Source organism: Crotalus tigris, unplaced genomic scaffold, assembly GCF_016545835.1.
Source record: "Crotalus tigris isolate CLP2741 ecotype Arizona unplaced genomic scaffold, ASM1654583v1 scf7180000024303.721469, whole genome shotgun sequence".
Taxonomy (NCBI): Eukaryota; Metazoa; Chordata; class Lepidosauria; order Squamata; family Viperidae; genus Crotalus; species Crotalus tigris.
In genome coordinates, this window is record NW_024100475.1 from 41,525 (window position 1) to 64,063 (window position 22,539).

Sequence of the window (22,539 nt, forward strand, 5' to 3'; positions counted from 1 at the left end):
TGGCGAAGGAAGCCGGTCTCGTCACTTCCTCTATTGCGCGGGCCGCCGCCCGGCACCCAACCAATCAAGGCGTCGCCTTGCGCTCCCTCCCCCCGCCGTGCTCCCTCCTCCCTCCCGACTTACCCTCGCCGTTTCCGGCCCCGAGTTCCTTAGTAACAATGGAGCATAAAATGGCCGCTTGAGGGAGAGAAGCGGAGCCAGGAAGGGACGCAGGCGCCGCCGAACCAGCCAGGCCGAGGAGACGCGTCGGCGGGCGGAAGAAACGGGAGACGGGACGGAACGACGCCGCGGCCTCTGGGGCGGTACGAGGGGGCGCGGCGGCGGTGGCGGCCAGACTCTGGACGGGCGGCTGAGGGGGAAGAGGGCGGACGGGGCGGCGGCGCTCGCGGCCTCGGGGTGGGGGGCGCCCTCTCGGGTCGAGCGGCCACGGGGCCCGTCCCCCACCCAGGGCCGCTGCCCCCTCCGTCCTCGCGAGGCGGGCGGTTCTCCCGATCCGCTGGATTACGACTCCCATCGCCCCTGGCCGGCGGGGCTGTCAGCCTCCGAGGCCTTCCCTCCGCTTGGAACGAGGAGAGAGGAGGGAGGCCCGCCTTTGCCCCGCTGCGGAGAGCGGCGGTCTAACTGGGCAAGCGCGAGGCCCGGGCCTGGCTTGGCGTTACCGCCTGGCCTCCCTGCGCCCGCCTCTCCAGTCATCGCGGCCCCGGCCTCAATCGGGACAGCCTCTCGGCGACGACCCGATGCAAGGAAATCCGGGTTCTTGGTCTCCTCCGAGCCCCGTGTCTGATCCGGAGGGAGGGAAGGAAGGGAGGCTTCTGATGTGTCATGGCTGTTGGTTGAAAGTCACGGCTCTGGCAGGAAAATCCCCCCCCCCCCCAGCGTGACGGTCGCAGAAAAGCCTCTTTCGGTTCGTCAGGTCAGGTGCATTCCTCTCCTTTTCGCTTTTCCTCCAGCCCCCCCCCCCCTTTTTCCGGGGGGATTTTTCTCCGTGGGAATAAGTCATTATTCACGTGTGTCCATAGGGTGTGGTAGATGCAGGAAGTGGGAAACGGGGCCTGCTTTTTTCCTTTCCTGGGTCATCCCCTCTGAGGGTCAAGGCTATTAATTTTGGGGGTTCCTTTATACTGGTTCCAAAAAGTCATGTCTGTAAATTAGAAATAGTCTGGTTTTAAATCTGAGTTTATTTGGCCCCTAAATCAAATGGTAGTAATTTGGGTTGTCCTTGGTTCACCAATGTGGGTTCATCCAATACTAGAAAGACACATTCGTAGTTACTGTAGTGATCAGGACCCATTCAGATATTTGTCACCCCTAACCGAATAGGAAGCACCTAGTTTTATTATTTTATGCCTTCATCCTTTTTGGGTTTTTGTGATTTGGACAGTCCAGCCACTTGTTAACAATACCACTTTATGATGACAAGAATGTCAATTATACTGAATGTGTGCAGGAATAGCTACCTTCAGGATGTAGGTAATTATATAGGAAATGTTCGAGTTACTCCTGGTTTTGATATAGGGAATTTTAAATGGGTTAAGTTACCAGCTGTACTGAATTCTGCCAAAAGCTCTGGACAGAAACTCAAATACTTTAATATGAAAATAATTGACATTTAAGTCAAATTACATTTGCTTTTAAATGATCAGCTAGCATATAATAGCTTCATTGCATGTGGTATTTAACTTTTTTTTTTTTAAGGTAAGAGTTACCCCAAACAACTTTTAATTCAAATTTGAGAAGTACATAGACAGGAACTATGTTGGTAGCATCTACCAATTTGTTAACATCTGCTCTTTAGCATGCAGTGTTCTGCTTGGGATATGGAAGTGACTTAAACTGAACTCTTTCAGAGAAGATGTGAAATTGGAAAGAGGAGGGGGTGGAAATGAGACTTGACTGAAGCTGGGTTGGATTTCCAAGCGTAAGTAACAGGAAGCCAATAGACCAGTGAGGTCACCTCCTCTTACAAAATAACCCAAAATTGATAGTCCTGGGGCAGTGAAAGCTGCAAGTGAGTGAGCAGTATGTGAAGATTTTGTTTGAAAGGAAAGATAAGCTAATTCTTTTTAAAAAGATTTGGTGGTGGCTTGCTTTGGATAATTACCAGGAGCATTGGTACATTGGTACAGTTAAATTTAATTACTGGTGTGCCATGGTAGTCAACCATTTGTTATTTCTGTGCTTAATAACTGTTAAGCTTTATTTCTCTCCAGGGATGTCAGTGCTACTAAGGATGCAGTGTGAATCCCTGCCAAGTTGAGGAAAACTTCACATGAAGAGTTTCAGTGTTTTGGTATACCAATTAGGCTGCTCTGGTTGGAGAGAAAAAAATGTCCTTTTATTTTTCCAACCAATATGCCATCTTGAAAAAACCCTAACCCTAACCTTTGGTAGCAAATCTACCACAAATGCATATACAGTAACAGAAAAAAAGAAATAGAAAAAAGATTTAGAAGAATATTGATTGAAGTCTTTAACAGTTGATTACATGAAAAAATGCATTTAAATTCAGAAGTTTAACATTTGGAAGATTTGTCAACTCAAAACTATTTTAATCTAAGACAATTTGAAAGATGAGTCATCTACTACAGTAAAGTTATATTCTGGAAAATATATAAGGATTGTTAGGCAATTTATAGCACATCTAGGCTTGAATGGAAACTAGACATTACAAGTGCACAATTCTCAGTACCTCTAGAGGTTTCTGTTTTACTCATGCTTATGTTCTGCCACTTCTAGTCAGAAATGCAGTTTAGCTGTCTAGTGTTTCTCTATTGACTTTTTTGCATTCTCCAGCCTTCGTTAAAAGATTAGAAGTGGGTCAGATATTTCCATTTTTTCTCTCCCCACTCCATTTTCCATAGTTTTATACAATAAAGCTTGCATTCCAGATTCTACCCCTGATTAGTACTTTCTGTGTCAATTGATAATTGTTTGGCAATTATCAAATATTTGTATAAGATGATTCATTCTTAAGGCAACAACTGGAGGGGGAAAAAAAAAGACTTCAGCAGGAAAGGAATGTTTGGTCCAAGCTTAATTACATAATATCCAAGAGGTTGAAACCAACTTTTCTGTACTCAGTCAAAAATGATGGTAACAAAGGATGAGCATGAGAAAGAGAAGAGGGTTGAGATGCAAGGAAACATAAGATGGTGGTCGGCATAATTAACTCTTTTCAATAGTTGAAAACCTTGTGGTAAAATTGCCTAAAACTATAGACATTACAATCTGGGAGGTGCAGCTTTGATTTATTTTTTTCTTTTTCCCAGATAGCTAAAGTGATTAACTTTTGAAAAGTCGGGGAACTACAGTATATGTGGATGTTTACATGATCTTTGGAAGGCTGGATCTGGTTTAGAGTGATAGAGTCTGTTCTAACATAATTTTTTGATGTCAATAAATTATGTAAGCCTTGATATTCAGTTGAGTCACTACTGTCCATCCCAGAAGTTTGTGTAGAAAAACTGGCTAGAGGCACAAATGTCCAGATCATTTCACACTAGCTTCAAAAAGAATTTTGGGAGATGATCTTGTGAAACATTTCTACAGACAGAATGGTTTTCTTTTCTTTTTTTTAACCAGTGGGGAGATTCGTGTAGAACCAATCCTTAATATTTTGTAGATGTTTACTCTGGTTGCATTGAATTGGAGTTGGCTATACAGAATGTGGCCTGTGATCTTGAAAGAGAGCTTTCTATCACTTTAAAATTTTGCTTCAACCTGGTTATGGGGATGGCAGGTGGGGTGAAATTTGTTCACTTTTCGCTTTTTGAGAGGCTATCCTGAAGTATGGTTGCAGGAATAAGGTATATCTAGTCTAGAAAAGAAAGACTAGAGGTGATATGCTAGCAGTCTTCCAATATTTGAGAGGCTGCCACAAAGAGGAGGGGGTCAACCTATTTTCCAAAGCACCAGAAGGCAAGACAAAAAATGGAAATGGATCACTGGAGTTTTTTAAGAAGAGACTGGACAGCCACTTGTCTGAAATGGTGTAGGGTCTTCTGCTTTAGCAAAGGATTGGACTAGAAGACCTCCAAAATCCCTCACAATTCTGGTATTCTGTTATTTATAATCTTATTTTTCTTTGACTTCAAAAAACAGAGTTAGCCTAATGCAGGGGTAGGCAATCTTGGCTCTTTTATGACTCATGGACTTCAACTCCCAGAATTCCTGAACCAGCATGGGAGTTGAAGTCTACTAGTCATAAAAGAGCCAAGGTTGCCTACACCTGGCCTAGTGCATCCATAAAATCTTTTGGCTGATTAGGCACCAAATGCTGTCCGGATATTTTGGCCTTCAACTCCCATCAATCTGATTGCCCTTTCAGTCAGCACAGTGTAACTTCCTAACCTGTTTAATTGTTCTTCCCATCAGTTTCCGTCAGTTCCTTAATATATAGAAATTAATTTCCTTAATTTCCCGAGGAACCACTTTTTAGACTGGCTTATAATGAATGGGGCCATGCAGACCTTGGGGAGATTTAACTTGACACGGTCATGCAGTTTGTCTCAGGCCATTTGAGTGACAGGTCAGAAGAGCTTTTCAGCACAGCATCTGACCAAAAGCTAATCTGATTCAACTTGCTGATTCTAGGTAAAACAGCTCTTTTTTTTTTTTTTTTTTTTTTTTGAGTCAATCATCACCCTGAACAAGATAACTCCAATGGATTCACAACTCTTTGCCAAGGACAAGTCAATCAATCACACTTTAAAACAGATTCCTTATCTATCCACAGTAGGATGAAGGCCATTCTGCATGTTTCCAACCAATACGGTCCTGGGCTTTCTTTTGCCAATTGGGCCTGCAATACTTGCGGATGTCATCAATTTGTCTTGTTTTAGGTTTCTTTCATGGACGCTTTTGATCAAGTGGGATCTGTTCTGTTGCTGCCTTGATCCACCTGTCCTTTGTCCTTCTTGCTATGTGACCAGCCCATTCCCTGTTCAATGCTTTTTCTCTTCTGATGGCATCTTATACTTCCGTTTGTTCTCTAATCCATACGTAGGTCTTTCTATCTTGTCCTGTGATGCCAAGCATCTATCTTTCCATGGCTCTTTGCGCCACTTGTAGCTTTTGTATCGAGATGTATGTATGTATGTGTATGTGTATGTATGTATGTATATATATATATGTTTTCTGAGGTTTTCGCGGGTGTTTGTATGTAGGTCTTTGGTTCGGGTTTTCTCCCGCGTAAAATTGGAAGTGTCTTGGCGACGTTTCGACGAAGTCCCATTCGTCATCTTCAGGCTGGTGTTTTCAGCTTCGTGCTTCGAGCAGCAATGTGTGGTCTTAGCTGTTTCTTCCTTTTAACTGCCAGTGGGGGTATGAATCCCACCCAATCAGTTCATACCCCCACTGGCAGTTAAAAGGAAGAAACAGCTAAGACCACACATTGCTGCTCGAAGCACGAAGCTGAAAACACCAGCCTGAAGATGACGAATGGGACTTCGTCGAAACGTCGCCAAGACACTTCCAATTTTACGCGGGAGAAAACCCGAACAACCAAAGACCTACATATATATATAGATATATATATATTATATATATATATATATATATATATATATATATATATATATATATATATATATATATATATATATATATTAGTAAGAATAGTGAAAATAAAAATATGATTCCTGGGTGAATCCATAGTCAATTACCAATAAAACGTGAACACCAGGAATATAATAAACTATAAAAGTTTAATACCATCACCGATCACCAATCTTTCGTCAGATGCTTCTGACATCGTCAGCAGTTAAATCAATTAGGACCTACGACAAGATCTAGGAGCCGTGTGCAAATGACGGCTCACCTATAAAGGCACTCTCCCACAGACCAGCATTAACCCTGAGGTTTTCTGAGGTTTTCGCGGGTATTTGTATGTAGGTCTTTGGTTGTTCGGGTTTTCTCCCGCGTAAAATTGGAAGTGTCTTGGCGACGTTTCGACCACACATTGCTGCTCAAAGCACGAAGCTGAAAACACCAGCCTGAAGATGACGAATGGGACTTCGTCGAAACGTCGCCAAGACACTTCCAATTTTACGCGGGAGAAAACCCGAACAACCAAAGACCTACATATATATATATATATATATATATATATATATATATATATATATATATATATATATATATATATAAAATTGGTGTCTCTATAGTAGCAGTAATACCTTTTATGCATCTATAACTACTACAAATAGTGCAGCATCAAAAATCATGCTCACTACAGTCCAAGTTAAAACAAACTAAAATATAGACTTTTGGTAATCTGACCTGTGACATTTAATTACAGGTAGTCCTCGACTTACGATAGTTTAGTGACAGTCTGATGTTACAAGGCATTTTAAAAAGTGACTTAATGATTGTTTTTCACACTTATACCAGTTGCGGCAACAACAACACCCCCCCCCCCGCCGCAATGGTCACATGATCAAAACTCAGATGCTTGGCAACTGGCTCATATTTATGACGGTGGCCATGTCTCTTTTGCGACCATCTGACAAGCAAAGTAAACTTACCAGACATATTACTAACATAACAATTGCAGTGATTCACTTAACAACTGGGGCAACAAAGGTCGTAAAATGGGGCAAAGCTCCCGTAACAAATTTTCATTTAGCCACATAAACTTTGGGCTCAGTTGTCATAAGTTGAGGATTATGTGTCGCGAAATTGGTATTTAAACAGCAAAGCATTTCTGCATAACGTTAGTCGGGAGCCTCTTTCAGTCCAAAGACCAAACTGGTTCAGAGCAAGTGTGTCAGGGCTGCAAGCGTGTCATCAGCAGGCATTTTGGTACAAAGCAGGCTCAGACACTCTAACTTGACCCAGAATTGCAAGTCATACCAAAGATGTTGCTCTAATGTGGGCCATTGAATCATCATACAAAATTTATTTTTTTTTTAAGTTCAGAATCTTCAAAAATTAGAGAAATGTCAAAAGTCTCAACTTGCTACATGTGGTATTGAATTTTGGAGAAGAGAAGCAATGCCTCTTTCTCAACATTGTTGGTCCCCAGAAATCCTTGTCTCCAACTAGTTGTTAGGATTTAAAGTGGCCTTTACTGACCTCAGTGGGAGAAATATTTTTTTATTGCCAAGAGGATTTTCTTCCATATGCCTTGCAACAGTGACAAAGGGAAGATGAGTGCTTGTCTGCTCAGAAGTGACTCTTCAGAAATGTCTGAACATTTTTGATGTTTTGTTAGAAATCTTCCCATAAAAAGATTGGAGGCCCATGTTTTTCCATGCCTAGCCTTAATATTTGTTACAACTTCTTAAAATCTTATTTCAGTTGCAGGTACAATGTCCAAAAAATTACAATAAATTAACCTTCATCACAATATTAACTCTCTCCCTCCTTCCAGTGGTATATTTCAAATAACCTGGTTTTAGTTTTCTGCTTATCCGTTTGGATGAAAGCAAGAGGCACCAATCATTAGCTCCGTTTAATTTAAAGAACAATTACAGTGGGTCATCTGAAAGGCAAATTTCTGATTGTCTGCCAAGCACTACTGTATTTTGAAAACTCTTCATTCAGTTTTGCTGATGGAATTGAACATTACAATTTAATAAGTGGATCCTGCTTTTACTAAGCTACATGATGATGCTATTATTGTGAGTTGTGTTTATCTCAAGCCACAAGAAGGCCCGTGATGTATAGAGGCTTTTTTCCCTTATTTTACGAGCTCTTTTTTAAACCTAGTTCAATTACTAGATAATTGGATCCTGATTTTATAATGTGGTTTGCAGAGATTAGCTCCCTGCTTCCTATTTATCTCTTCAGTTATTCTCAGAAGCCTTCCAGATGTCTTCACAAAGACAAGTTAGGTGTGTAGTCACAGGGAAGAAGACTCTGCTTAAGGATTACTTCCCCCATAAGGATTCAAAATTAACTCCTGTGCTGTGCTAACATCTTCTCACCCCTCGCCCCAAGATTCCCCTTTCACCAAGCACTTTTGTTGATAAATGCCTGTATTAAAGCAGATGACAGCTTTTGTTTCTTATAATTTTCCTTATATAAGGAATGTGCATGAAATGAGAAATGGGGCTTGCCCTGATCCTGGAACAAACATCACTGCTTGAAAAGTCTGAACCGTTTTGGATGAGCTAGTATAGCTAGGATATGGCTTGTGTGTCTCCCTGCCCTACCAATTATGTGGCCTGTATGCCGATCTATGCATTCCCTTCTAGCTTTCCCTCTTGCCACAGGTAGTCACTGCAGTATGGAACAAGCTGCAATATAGTAAAAAATATCCCACTTGTTTGTCCTCCCACCAGTGTTCTCCCTATCTTGCTTATCCACAGCTGCTATCGCAGGGATCCATCCTTGCTCTTGCCAAGGAATCCTCCAGCCTGGAATTACCCCCATTTTGGTTCAAACCTGGAACATCCCCAAACTTCAAAATGTGAATTTTAGTCCTGATGTAGACTGCAACTGACTCTTCTATGCAGAGTACGGTTCAGTCACGGAAGACTTTTCTTATCTATTTTTCTGCTATTTATTTTAACGCCTTTAAGCAATTTTATAATCTATTTAGAGTACTTTTGGGGGAATTAGTAATGCATAACAAACACGACCTGGGATAAAGACACCTGTGTATTGGGAGTGGAAAGTAGGGTGGACATGCAGACATTCTACATCTAATGAAGTCATGCTTTAGAAGTCTGCCCTGATTAGCGATGCCCATGGGACATCAGATCGGAGTAAAAGTTTTGGGGATCACAGGATAACAGATTTGGGGTTTTGATGACTCAGCTTGAGCAGTTTATTATATTACTGGGAAAGATGAGTTTAGAGTTTAATCCACCTAATTCTCAGTAACAGTTTAAGTTATTGGTGTTCAAGTACCCAAGTTGCCGGTCTTCTCATCTTCTTTCTTTGGCATCAAAAACTTCCACTAATGTCTTCTGGAACTTAGAATAGTCCAGCTCAAAACTTCCTTCTCAGTCTACATTTTGTTTCCAAAGTATGGATACACCCATTTAAATTCTGTTTCTAGTCTCTCCAAAGTATAGTACATTATTAAAAGAAAATATTAAAAACAATATATTGTTAGGGCAAAAAATGTTGAAAGGATGGTGTTTCGGTTCCAAGTACTGTTGTTGAAACCTGGCAAGTAGTAATCTCATAAAAGTTAAAAGTGAACACAAAAGTTTTTTTAATCTTTCAGATCTTTGCTGTGCAATATAGACTGCTCTAAGAAGCTGTTTCTATATCTGTTTTGTTCCTGTGTCCAAATAGGTATATGTATGTGATGCATTGTAAATTAACCTGTAAATTAACAAAATGAAATTCAGTGGAGAGAAATATAAGGTTCTACATTTAGGAAGAAAAACTGAATATACATGTACAGATTATGTGAAACTTGGCTCAGTAGTTGTAACTGTGTGAGGGATCTTGGAGTCCTAGTGGACAATCATTTAAAAAAATATGAGCCAGCAGTGTATGGTAGTAGCCAAAAAAGTTAATACAATCCTAGTCTGCATTAACAGAGGGATAGAATCAAGATAACGTGAAGTACCACTTTATAAAAAGGATGTTGAGACTCTGGAAAGAGTGCAGAGAAGAGCAACAAGGATGACTGGGGGGCTGGAGGCTAAAACATACGAAGAACGGCTGCTGGAATTGGGTATGTCTAGTTTAATGAAGAGAAGGATGATGGGTGACATGATAGCAGCCTTCCAGTATCTCAGGGGCTGCTCCAAAGAAGAGGGAGTCAAGCTATTCTCCAAAGCGCCTGAAGGCAGGACAAGAATCAATGGATGGAAACTAATCAAGGAGAGAAACAACCCAGAACTAAGGAGAAATTTCCTGACAGTGAGAATACTTAACCAGTGGAACAGCTTGCCTCCAGAAGTTGTAGGTGGTCCATCACTGGAGGATTTAAGAAGAGATGAAATGATATAGGGCCTCTTGCTTGAGCAGGGGCTTGGACTAGAAGACCCCCAAGAAAAACTCTGTTTTTCTGTTAAATCTCCCAACTTTGACTTGCGGTCAGATTGTTCGTATTGTTAAAAGTTTATAAGTGGAATTATGTCTGTATTTGATTTTGATTCGAGTGCTGTATTTTTGCTTGCGTGTATTCGAATAGATAGTGTAATCTCCCATATATTTTAGTTTTTAATAACACATTGTAATTACTTTTTAGTGTACATTGTCTTGCCTCATTTTTTTTTTTAAGACGGTAATTGAGAATGAAGAATTTTACCAAATTCTCGGGAGTCCTTAAGCATTGTAAAGGATATTAATCATTGGTTACCTGTAAGATAATAAATAAGCAAAAAAATTACTACACATCTTAGCCACTGATGACTAACATTGGCATTTGTTATGTAGTTACTTCCTGTTTATTGATATCCAGGATTTGCAAATTGCAGGGAGACCATTGTCTGTCCCTGACACTGTGATGATACTGGATAATATGGGAAGTGCTGCTTCCAAGTTGGGGGGGGGGGAAACCTAAGGTAAAATAATAGCTTAAATAAAAGATTTTCAATGCACGTAGTTAAAAGGCCAAACATTTGTTGCTGGTATTACTTCAGAATTGGTCATTGCCATAATTTTCTGAGGAAGAAGGTTACTCAAACCTGTCTTCCTGAAACAGGACTCGCGTGTTTTCTTTTTGCTTATAACTATGCCTCAGAAACATGGTCACTATTTGCTTCTTTCTACATGTGCCTCGAACAAGCTGCTAATGCTTACTTTGCGTGTTTTAAGAAGCGCCTCTGTTCAAGTAATTCTGAGGGTAAAAAGTACAAGCTTATGTTTGGCCTACTTGTCATTTGGCATGTTAGATGCTCCAAAAGCATCACTGTATTTTAAAAGATGTGTATCAAATAGGAAAATATAGCTTCTTAAGAAGATTTTTAAAATAATTAATTTTAATTAATTAATGGATATTAAAATATCCATTATTGCGCCAGAACCAAATCTGTAACACTTTACGTTATAGAGCAGGGATCCCCAACCTCTGGGCTGCAGACCAACACTGGTCTGTGGCCCGCCAGGAACTAGTCCACGCAAATGAGCAAAGCCCCATCTGTGCATGTGTGGGATCTAGGCGACACACAAAACCATGCCTTCCTGTCCGTGGAAAAACTGCCCTCCACGGAGCCAGTTTCTAGCGCCCAAAATGTTGAGGGCTGCTGTTATAGAGGATAATGGGAACATATATCCACTCTTTGATAATTCCCCCTTTTTTATAGTTATCCATGCTGAGAATTTCTTACCACCCAAGTTACAGGAAAAAAATGCAGCTAATAACCATCTTCTTGCATCCAGAATGGTTTTCTGAACTGTCCTGCCCCCATCTCATCCTTCACCCAAATGCTCCTAGGAAGAAGACCAGTACCAGCTGCTTTATTTGATAATCTACAGTTTTTTAAAACAACAACGGGGTAATGAGCTCAAAGGGCTATGAAACTCTATATTTTGATTGAAGCTTGGGATAAAACTCTAGAACACAAGCTGAAAGACCCTATGTACTGAGATAGAGACATTTTAAGCTCAGGATATTTGGCATCCGTAGGTCATGACTTGCCTTTCTTTCAATAGTCTTATTCGTAGATCAAAACAAATAACCACAGGCATCTTCCTAATTCTGTAGTAGAAAACGTAACACTCAATTGTCTCCTCTTGGATGTCATGATTAAGGATTCATCTCAGGGTGACTCATTAGATGAGCAAATGGCTGGTTATGTATATGATCCAGGTGAGTGATGTCTCACTCTTCCCCGTATCTGGGAGGTAGCCAAGCAATTGCCAATGGCCCGGATGTTGACACAGGGGAGGTTCTTCTTGAAGAAGATAAATTGCTCCATCAAGCTAGAATCCAGGCATAAATGATACGCTGAAAAAGCCACTTGTTCAGGATATTGGCTGGTGAGCAAGTCGCATAGAGGTAGTTCTTGTCTTACAACAGTTCCTTTAGTGACTGTTTGAAATTACAACAGCACTAGAAAAAAGTGGCCTATGACTGTTTTTTCCACTTAGGACCATTGCAGCATCCCCAGGGTCACATGATCAAAATTCAGACACTTGGCAACTGACTCAAGTTTATGACGGTTGCAGTGTCCTGGAGTCATGTGATCCCCTTTTGCTACCTTCTGACCAGCAAAGTCAACGGGGAAGCCAGATTTCATTTAGCAACTGTGACTGACTTAAGAACTGCAGTGGTTCACTTCACAAGAAAAGGTTGTGAAATGGGGCAAAATTCACTTAACAGAAATTGTGGGCTCAATTGTGATTGTAAGTCGAGGACTACCTGTATTATCAGACAGGTAGTGCAGATTGGACATATAATAACATGCTTGGGGCTGACTAGTATTGAGCCATAGTGGAACTTAACCCTGGTTCATAACAAGTGTGATTTGAGGTTGCCATAGCTCTGCCAGTTTTACATCTAACTTTCCCAGGACCTTTTTATCCAAGTACCAAAGGCAGAATATAGCTCAGCATAGCAGCGTCTGTGCTTAAGTGACTATCTGCTCCTGAAAGCTCAGAAAACCCAGTCGTGTGTCTTTAACAACAGATATGTGGAATTACACTGGATGTGCTGAGAAATTGAATCTTGGGTTAGTCCAGTGTTTCTCAACTTCGGCTGCTTGAAGGTGTGTGAACTTCAACTCCCAGAATTCCCCAGCCAGCTCCACAAGCTGCCAAGGCTGAGAAACACTGGGTTAGTCTAATTTAATCTGATGTTGCTTAGCATCCTCTTCTTCACACTCAGTGGAAACGATTATTGTACAGCCTCTATAAGAAAACTAGTGGCAGCTTCAGTCATTATGATAATCTTAGTATTGGTCTGTCCCCTACTAAGGTCTCCTTGCACGATTAAATGGAGTTAGTTTAGCAACAGAACTATTGCTGTCAAATTGCTCTTGACTTCATTTGACCTGTCTGCCTTTGACCCCAAAGTCATAGTTGAGATTATCTGCTCAAACAGTTATTCAACACACATTAACCTCTTCTGATGTTTTGAGGTCCAATATTTTAGAATGGAAACATACCCAGCTGCCTGGATGCTATATAGCAGGGGTCCCCAACCCCTGGTCCATGAATCTGTGTCGGGCCGCAGCATGCCAGCAACCGGTCCACACAAACAAGCAAAAACCCCTCCGCGGGATGCAGGCAGCACACAAAACCACGCACCCTCCCGTCCGGGGAAAAGCCTTTCTCCACGGAACCGGTCTCTGGGTGCCCAAAAGGTTGGGGACCTCTGCTATATAGTGTAGATGCTGGTGGCAGATGTCCATTTGGACTCTCTTTACCTCATTTGTGCAGTGAGAGAAATATAAAACACACTTTCTTTATCATTAGTGGAATAAATGGTGGTGAGGTTAATGTTCATGTTGAAATCTATTTACAGTAGATTGTTTTTCCTGAATAAGTGATATAGCGAGTGCACCACTTATGCTAAGGGCAATATATGAGAAGATCTAGATAATCTAGGTCTCCAAGGAAGATGGGCGATTAAGAAATATAAAATGTAAATAATAATTGGTTGAATTAGGTTGAGAACATGCCAGACTCTCTTATCTTCCACCATATTTGATGATTGATCATCCATGCTGTCATCTACATGAAGTCTAATGCCTTAAATCACAATACCACTAATGGTTCCTTGACAAGGTATGCCATGTTCTGCTGATTCATAGCTTGGATTGTAGAAGAGACAGGATGATATCTAAAGTGGTACTGTAGATGTTCTCAGAGTGTGTTGCCTTTCCTCCTGCTGTATCTTCATTGCGGTAGGTCGTAGCTAGGAAGCACTACCTCTCAGCTTCAGGCTTAAAGTACACATCCTTGGGTGTAGAGCATGTTTACGTGTGTGTATTTTTGTGTTTTAGCCTTTTGTGTTTATGGATGGTCTGGTGGGTTCTCTTGAATGCAGCACCTCTTATTCTGGACTAGATTTCAGAGGAGGCAATTCCTCCTGTGTTTATCCTCCATGCTGGCCCGTTCACAGGGAGAGGTGGTCTTACATTTGTGTCAGGGAAGAGCTTGTCCCCAGGACTGGGGCCCAGCTACACCCTCCTCTGTCACGGGGCTAGCTGATGCCTTTATTCTGCCCAACAGTTCTTACAATGAAGCTGTCTTGTTGTAAACACCTTCCCCTCCTCCCTTGGGGGATTAGAACACATTCCCAGCTCTTCTTCTGATTTCTGAAATTGCTACACAATTTTAGCCATTGTTACACTGTTTACAGTGACCAGTGTTTCTCAACCTTGACAATTTTAAGGCATGTGGACTTCAACTCCCAGAATTCCACAGCCAGCATTGCTGGCTGTGGACTTCTGGGAGTTGAAGTCCACGTGCCTTAAAATTGTCAAGGTTGAGAAACACTGGTACACAGACATTAAAACTACCCTGTTAACAGTTAACAGAATAAAAATAAACAGAAGATTCAAATAATATATCAAGATCATATAATGCATATCTATCTTGTGGACAGGTGTGCTCTCTTTTTAACCACAGTTTGATTTCTGCAGCCTGTATGACATTCTATATAGTTTTTCTATGTTTCTGTAGGGCAGTGGTTCTCAACCTGTGGGTCGGAGACCCCATTTGGGGTCGAACGACCATTTCACGGGGGTCGCCAAACAAGGCTGTCCGCCATTTTCTTCCCCTTTTCTTTGGCCACGCCCCTGGAACCCGGTGATGTATAAGTGGTTGGGGGTCACCACAACATGGGGAACTGTATTATGGGGTCGCGGCATTAGAAAGGTTGAGAACCACTGCTGTAGGGTGATGATATATGTGTATATTCTTCACTGAAGTTTAGTTATATGGAGTATGGAGTTAGACATCCCTCTCCCCAAAATTGGCTGATCTTCTTTTTTTTTTTTTTTACTTTTATTTTTTAGAAATATTTTCTACTTTTATCAACATGGAAAGCTCAGAGGCTAATAATAAAGGAAATATCAATCAGTCGGAAGCTCAGCGCCGGAGTCAGCTGGACCGGTTGGACCGAGAAGAAGCTTTCTATCACTTTGTAAATAATCTGAGTGAAGAAGACTACAGGCTGATGAGAGATAACAACTTACTAGGCACACCTGGTACGCCGCTTTCTTAGCTTGCCATTCAGACAGTAAGAATCTTGCCGTCCTGCTGTTAACCCAGCAGTTATTTAATTTCAGTCGCTCACGATGGTTGTCATAGAGTCATAGATCTGGAAGGGACCTTGGAGGTCTTCGAATCCAACCCCCTGTGAAAGATAGGAGTCCTTATAGCAGTGGTTCTCAACCTTTTTAATGCCGCGACCCCCCAACCGGTCGTAAGTCGAGGACTACTCAACCGGTCGTAAGTCGAGGACTATTCCACTGGTGCAGCACCGTTTGCAGACTGGGACTTTTGGCGGGCTCAGCAGGGCAGAGACAGCCTGGACAATTCCTATTGGCTTTGGAAAGCCAATAGAATTAGACTCTATTCAAGAGAGTCTCTTCTATTGGCTTTCAAAAGCCAATAGAATAAAAGGGAGTAGCACGGCTAAGGAAAAGGGGAAAAAATGGCGGACTGCGTTGTTTGGCGACCCCCGTGAAATGGTCGTTCGACCCCAAATGGGGTCCCGACCCACAGGTTGAGAACCACTGCCTTATAGCATCCTGGACAAATGGGCGTCCAAATTTTTCTCGAAAAGCTCCATCAAGGGAGCGCCCAGAACTCCGGGAAGCAAGCTGCTTTATTAATTAATCGTTCTCACTGTTGGGAAGCTTCTCCTTAGTTCCAGATCGTGTGTTGCCATCAGGTGCTTTGGAGTGTATGGGATTACGTGCATGTTTTGTATTAGTTATGCTAATATACCCAGGTACCTCCAGTATAGACTTCCAAAAGAGCTTAATCTCTGCAATAAATACAACTGCAGATTTCCATTCTTCTCTTAAAAACCACACATCAAATCTTCCTTTTATTCTTTCCCACTCAGAAGAAATTATTGTAATTGTTTTTAATCGTTTTACAATTGGTTGCCACCCAAAATCATTTGTTTGAGTTGGGCGGCAGTAGAAATGAAAATAAATGAATAAAATAGATTTTTTTTAAAAAAAAAGAAAAAGCTAGCCATCGATTCTCTTGAAGAAAAATTGCAGTATCAAAGCAAAGTTTATAGAATGATTCTCTTGAAAGAAAATCCTGTACAGATGCTAAGATGTTCGTGCTGTTAGTTAACAGATAAGAATCTACTAACTGTTCAGTAATCTTTCCATGGTGGCACATTTGGTAAAGACTTTGCTTGCTAATATAATAATTGAGCTATTTCCAGGAGCAATGCTATCTAGAATTTCTTACCCATTAAACATTTGACATTCCCACCCACCGCTTCTAATAGGTGAAGGCATAGTGGGCATCAGTAGCAAGTGCTGGTCAGCCACCTGATTTTGACCATGTGGATAGCTTTATATTTTATAATGTTAAAAGCTGTATTTTGTTTATTGGGCAAGCGTTTCTTGATCTCTTCCCCTGCTCCCCCTCAGCAGCTGAGATAAGACCATTTATTTCCCTTTCTTGCTATTTTGCTCTCTGTGTAGATTCAATATTTTTTTCATGCTCTTTCATACGGACCTCCCTTAGTAATAGTCTGTTTCAGTGGTAGCGAACCTATGGCACGGGTGCCAGAAGCAGCACTCAGAGCCCTCTCTGTGGGCACACGTGCCATGCCCCAGAGATGGCAACTATCCCTCTTCAACTAGCTGCCCGCTAACTTGCCGAGGTCCCACGTGGCCAGATACATCCCAGCATGGCTGGTTTCCCTCCCCCCCATCCCATCCCTCCTGGCCTCGCATGCTCTCCTTTTCCAGGGCACGACCCACTGCATCGCCTCCTCAGCTGTCGGCCGGCCGTCCAGCTCAGAGGCGACTTCTCTGTAGTGGCGGGCTGCGGAGCCCCAGAGTGCACCGGTCAAGGGGCCAGCAAGCTGTGGCTGCTGACAGACACTGTCAGCCCCCATGCGCTCGCTGGCCTCTGTGTGCGGGGGCCGATGGTGTCAGGCAGTCTCGCCTTACCCTGCTACAATGGCACCTCACCCTGCCTTGCCTTGCCTTGCCTCACCCCGCAGGACAAGCCTCCTGCCCCACCTGCCGGAAACCCCCTGGATCTCCCCCAACTCTGCCCAGCCCCCACAGGCGTTGCTCCCCACAAGCAACATCAAGGTGACCAGGCCTACCTTGGCCACACCCACCCAGTCTGCCATGACCACCACAGCCACGCCCACCCAGTGAGCCACGCCCACCTGGCACCCGGCGATAAATAAGTGGGTTTTGGGTTGCAGTTTGGGCACTCGGTCTCTAAAAGGTTCGCCATCCCTGGTCTATTTTATAAACGACCCTCCGTTCGTTTTCCTGAGTATGAGTGTTGCAGTTCTCATTTCTTGCCCTCTGCTCTTTACTGCACATGCCGTGCTGAGCAGAACTGAGCTTGCTCTGTTCTTTTCCCAGGCGGAAGTAGGCAGGCCAAATTTCTGCCTTCTAAAGTGTCTTCTCCCTCCGTCTCTCTCCTGGCGGTTTTGCTTTTCTCTTCTTCAGTCCTGTACGGTAACTTTTCAAAGAAGGGCGGTTGGGCGTATTGCCATATGTGGTGGGGAGTATTGCCAAAATCATCACGGCCCTTTAAATGAAAATACACTCCCAATGTTAAATAGAGAAAGAATAATAAGTAATCTCGGTAAACGCATCTCTGCTTTGGTTCCCCTAGTGTTGCTGCACATGAGTGTGAATGACTTTCTCAGGAACACCTGCCCATTGTTTCCTCAGGTGAAATTACGGAAGAAGAGCTGCTAAGAAGGCTGCAGCAAATTAAGGAAGGCCCACCCCAGCAGCCCACTGAAGACAGCAGAGGTACGCACTGTTCTTCTAACGTTCCTATGGTAATAGTCAGATTGCACACCGCACGACTTACAAAAGAAGCCTTTTGAATTTAGCCGTTGTGCTTCTGTGGCTAAATCCTGTTGGGCCTTTGACTTCTGCTGTGGTGCAGTTTCTAGAGCTTACGTATTCCTCTCCTCTGAAACGGCTTCTACAAAGAGAGGCGGGCTGCCCTGTTCTTTTTCTCCTTTGTTCCTGGCTTAAGAGAGTGCGGTGGTGAGCGTTTGACTCTGCCACGAACTTATTCCAAGCAGGCCTGCTTTAGCCATGATAACTGCACGTGCCGATCTGATATCTTGGTTCGAATCTCTCTGGCCAAGTGTGCAGCCTTGATGTGATAATGTAGAAGCAGTCCTGATGAAGCCAGATGCTGGGCTTATGCAATGTTGCATGGATAAATTATTGCCTGGCAGATGCTCTAGTTTAGGGAATGGAATTCATTACAATTATCATAGTCCATTATCTTATTTCCTGACCTTTAGGAAATGGTCATCTTGACTGATTTGCTGAAGTGTTCAATACTGGACAAAATATTATTTGTTGGTACAGTCTATTAAAGGTGATGAAATTAATCTGTCCCACAGATATTGCTGTGATTAATTTAGGAAGGTATGGTGAGCTAAGCATGTATGGTGTCCAAAACCTGGAAGAACACATATTTGTACCGTGGCCAAGAACCTTATTTTCTAAGATCGTAACTTGTAAAGGGTTTGGAGAAAGTTTTTAGCCCAGAATTGTTTCATTCATCTAACTATAGCAGTTACTTTCCTTTGGCAGGTGGCGAATCCGCAGAAGATGTATCTAATGGTGATTCCATAATAGATTGGCTTAATTCAGTTCGGCAGACTGGAAATACGACACGGAGTGGGCAGAGAGGCAACCAGTCATGGAGAGCAGTAAGCCGGACTAATCCAAACAGCGGGGATTTCAGATTTAGTTTGGAGATAAACGTCAACCGCAATAACGGGAACCCAAGTACAGAAACGGAGGGCGAGCCACCCGTAGAAACCCCCACCGGAGAGGATCTAGAAAACAGCCAAAGTGACACTGAGACCTCGAGGTCTGCCTCCCCCCCGGCTCTAAGGCCGAGCTCCTCCCCTCCCGTGGCCAGGCCGCCTGACTCGGAAATGAGTTATCCTGAAGAGCTGATTGAAGACGTCTCTCTCCAGAGAGGCCAGAGAAGGTCAAGAAGCAGAAGCCCCGAACAACGGAGGACACGGGCAAGGACTGACAGAAGTAGATCCCCTCTTAATCCAGTGAGTGAATCTCCGCGCAGGATACATCACAATACATCCTCTCAAACCCCTGATCTCCCCTCGGTCGGCGAAGCAGAAGGAAGTTCTAGAACAAGGCAGCACATGGTCATACGTCAACATGCAGCAAATCCCGAGGCACCCAGTGAAAACACGGTTCTCTTTTCGACCTCTGAAGCCAGGCCCGTCCCCCAGGCGGCGAGCTCTTCGGAAACGAGCGGCAGCGCGGACCCCCCAGCCCCTGGACAGAGACCTCCGACCATCGTCCTCGACTTGCAAGTGAGGCGGGTTCGTCCAGGAGAATACAGGCAGAGAGATAGCATAGCCAACCGAACGCGATCAAGGTCCCAGACTCCGAACAATACAGTCACGTACGAAAGCGAGCGAGGGGGGTTTAGACGTACCTTTTCACGCTCGGAAAGGGCGGGCGTGCGAACTTATGTCAGCACCATTAGGATCCCTATTCGCAGAATCCTGAACACGGGCCTGAGCGAGACCACCTCGGTTGCCATTCAAACCATGTTAAGACAAATCATGACCGGTTTTGGTGAGCTCAGTTACTTCATGTACAGCGACAGTGACACTGATCCCGGGGTCTCCGCACCAGCCCCAAATGTAGAAGTGGCCGAGCCCCAGGCTGGAGGGGGCGGCGGGAACAGCCATTTGAGCCCCGAAGGTCCTGAGGCTGGGTCAGCAGAGGCCTACGAAGGCAGCCCTGAAGGGGGCCCCACGCCTGGCCCGAGACGGGAAGGGCGGAACGCGAGGGGGTCCGTTACTTTTGAAGAAAGCGGCTCCTTGCCATTCCTTAGCTTGGCCCAGTTCTTCCTGCTCAATGAAGAAGACGACGACCAGCCCAGAGGACTCACCAAAGAACAAATTGACAACCTCGCCATGAGGAATTTTGGCGAGAGCGATGCTCTGAAAACCTGTAGCGTTTGTATCACCGAATACACCGAAGGGAATAAGCTTCGAAAACTCCCCTGCTCCCACGAGTATCATGTGCACTGCATAGATCGCTGGCTATCCGAGAATTCCACTTGCCCAATTTGCCGCCGAGCCGTCCTCGCTTCGGCTAACCGGGAGAGCGTGGTCTAAGCCACCATGGTATCCTTTCAGCTTATTACACGGTGAGGGAGCAACGGGCAAGACGCTGCTTGCAACAGCCACTTTTTGTGTGGTGGTTATAAATACAAAACAAAGAATAGTGTGATTTCCTCTTATGAAATGGAATTTCTTTTTTATTTTAAAGCAAAAAAAAAAAAAAACCTTCTCAATTAGGGTTCCTAAAATAAGACCAGGTTTGTGTTGTCAATTAAAAAAAGGAAAGAGAAAAGTCTGTATTTGCCCAAAGACACTTGGCTGTTGTATAGTTTCAGTTTCTCAACACAAATCAAGTTGTCAATCCCTCCTGAGCCTACTGTGTGTTGAATGCTGGAGGCCTCGACTAACAGGAGTTATTTAGCTGTATACAGCCTGTGCTTCACTGTGGATTAAAGCAAAACCAACTCCGCTCCCCTGGCAGAACAGTGAAATTAATCTCCCATGTCTGATTTTAGCTCCTTTCTTGTATAGGGTATATTGAATATGGTAATGTAAATAACACTAACCTCAGCCCCTCTCCCATTGTACAGCTGTCTTAAGCCCAACACTATGGCACGCCATAGAATGACCTGATAGTTTAACTGGGATATTTATCTTGCTGTGGAAATATCTTAATTAATTGCTTATGCTTGTTTAAATAAACACTTTTGTTTTAAAAACAGTAGAGCTTTTTGTACAGGTCAGTGACTTTTCCACTGCGCTTTTGTGCAAACATTTTCAGAATTTAACCCTCCCCTGTGTTTAGCCACAAGAGCACACGGTGTGGTTGCCCACTCTGGGCAAGCCTCATGGCAAAGAGCCCAGCTTTCATCCGTATTTATTATTTTATAAATAAATAAATAAACATTGGGAATTAAGGTAACTTGAGCCGAGCAAGGCCTCTGAGGCCTAAGATGCCTGCATAGTTGGATGCAAAGCGCTTTTTGGAAAGATTAAAGATGGCACATTTGCTGCTGCAACAGCGGCTTGGCTCACCTGAGCTTTCCCAGTACAAATTTTCACGATGAACACTTTATGTATAAAGTCAGGTTGTACGATAGGTTGCATTTGCACAACACACTCGAGCAAAATGTGATTGCTAGCTGTGCAAATCCACGTCGGTGTGGTTAGCTAATGACTCCGTACATTGTTAAACAATGTAATTGGATTGAGTGGGATAACCATGGTTCAGTTGGCCAGTGCAAGTTGCTGGGCCTTCTTTGATCCCAGCTTTGCAAAGGTAGCTGGTTGTGTTGTTTTGGCATTGTGAAATCTGCTTATTCTCCATCTTGCTCTTAACGCAGACGTTTTCTTTGTGCACCATATTTCTAACCACTGTGCATCAGGCATTTGTGGCTTTCAGCAAAACTTCTTTCTAGTGACTTGTATACTTTTAATTGGGATGTTTTAAAAGTTGTATCTCTGAAAGTTTAATTCCTTGCTTGGAGGTGGAAGAGAAGCTCTTTGGATAAAACCTATTGGGATTTTTTTCCCTCTCAAGCAAGTGTTTTATCAAATTAAATCTTACGAATACATCAATTAGTCTTAAGGCAACTGCTTGGAAACACATCAGATTGTTTCTTCTATGCTGTATATATCCTAGGAATAATTTTTATTGAGTAAATAAATTGTGCTTTTGCTTAGATTTTGCTACCGTTTTTATCTTCCGTTATGATATGCAAAGAAATGATTTTTCATTGGATATTAAAAAAAAATACACAAAGCACTTTTCTGCTGTGCCTAGTTAAAAATTGCAGCACGTTTGCTCCCTCCCTTACTGCCTCAAAAAATTGGATTGTAATTAACATCAGTGTTTTTGCTTCTCAAATGAATATTCTTACAAATGAATATTCTTTAAGTATTATTTTTTTTAATTAAACATGCAGTTATAAATAATTGCAAACCTATTGGGACATTTTAGTTTTAAACTTTGACAGCAATAACTGGAAGTAAATCTGTAGGACATTCAGAAATGTGATCGATTTGTTTCAAAACTTGCATTGAACATGGGATCTCTGCTGTTGCTTTAGTTACATCCTAACTGGATCCTTAAAGATTCAGTGACACCCATGGATTGGTTACCTTTTTTTCTTGGCCTAAAGACGAGCCCCCCCTGTAGGACCCAGTTTTTGTTCCTCGTTTGCAAAAATCACCTCAGATTATTATCTGGTTGTCTATGCAGAAAAAGCTAACAGCTTTCCATAGTTTTGATTTCTTGTTCTTTCTGCCTCCATTTTAATAAAGTAAGCATGGAAGCTTAGGCTGGTTTTAGTAACGCAATAAAAGAGAATATCGGTAGCTCAGGCTGAACTGTGGGATCCTTGGTGCTGTCTGAGCTGGAT

The 22,539-nt window shown here is 42.9% G+C and overlaps 1 protein-coding gene across 1 annotated transcript; it reads left to right on the forward strand.

Moving 5' to 3' along the window:
- The first annotated feature begins 124 nt into the window (after nt 1-124).
- Nucleotides 125-22,495, forward strand: LOC120299619 (E3 ubiquitin-protein ligase RLIM-like). The gene is made up of 4 exons (XM_039324602.1): nt 125-302; nt 14,874-15,065; nt 17,754-17,837; nt 18,642-22,495. The coding sequence occupies exons 2-4, from the start codon at nt 14,897-14,899 to the stop codon at nt 20,210-20,212; spliced, it is 1,824 nt and encodes a 607-aa protein (XP_039180536.1). The 5' UTR covers nt 125-302; nt 14,874-14,896; the 3' UTR covers nt 20,213-22,495.
- Nucleotides 22,496-22,539: the final 44 nt, after the last annotated feature.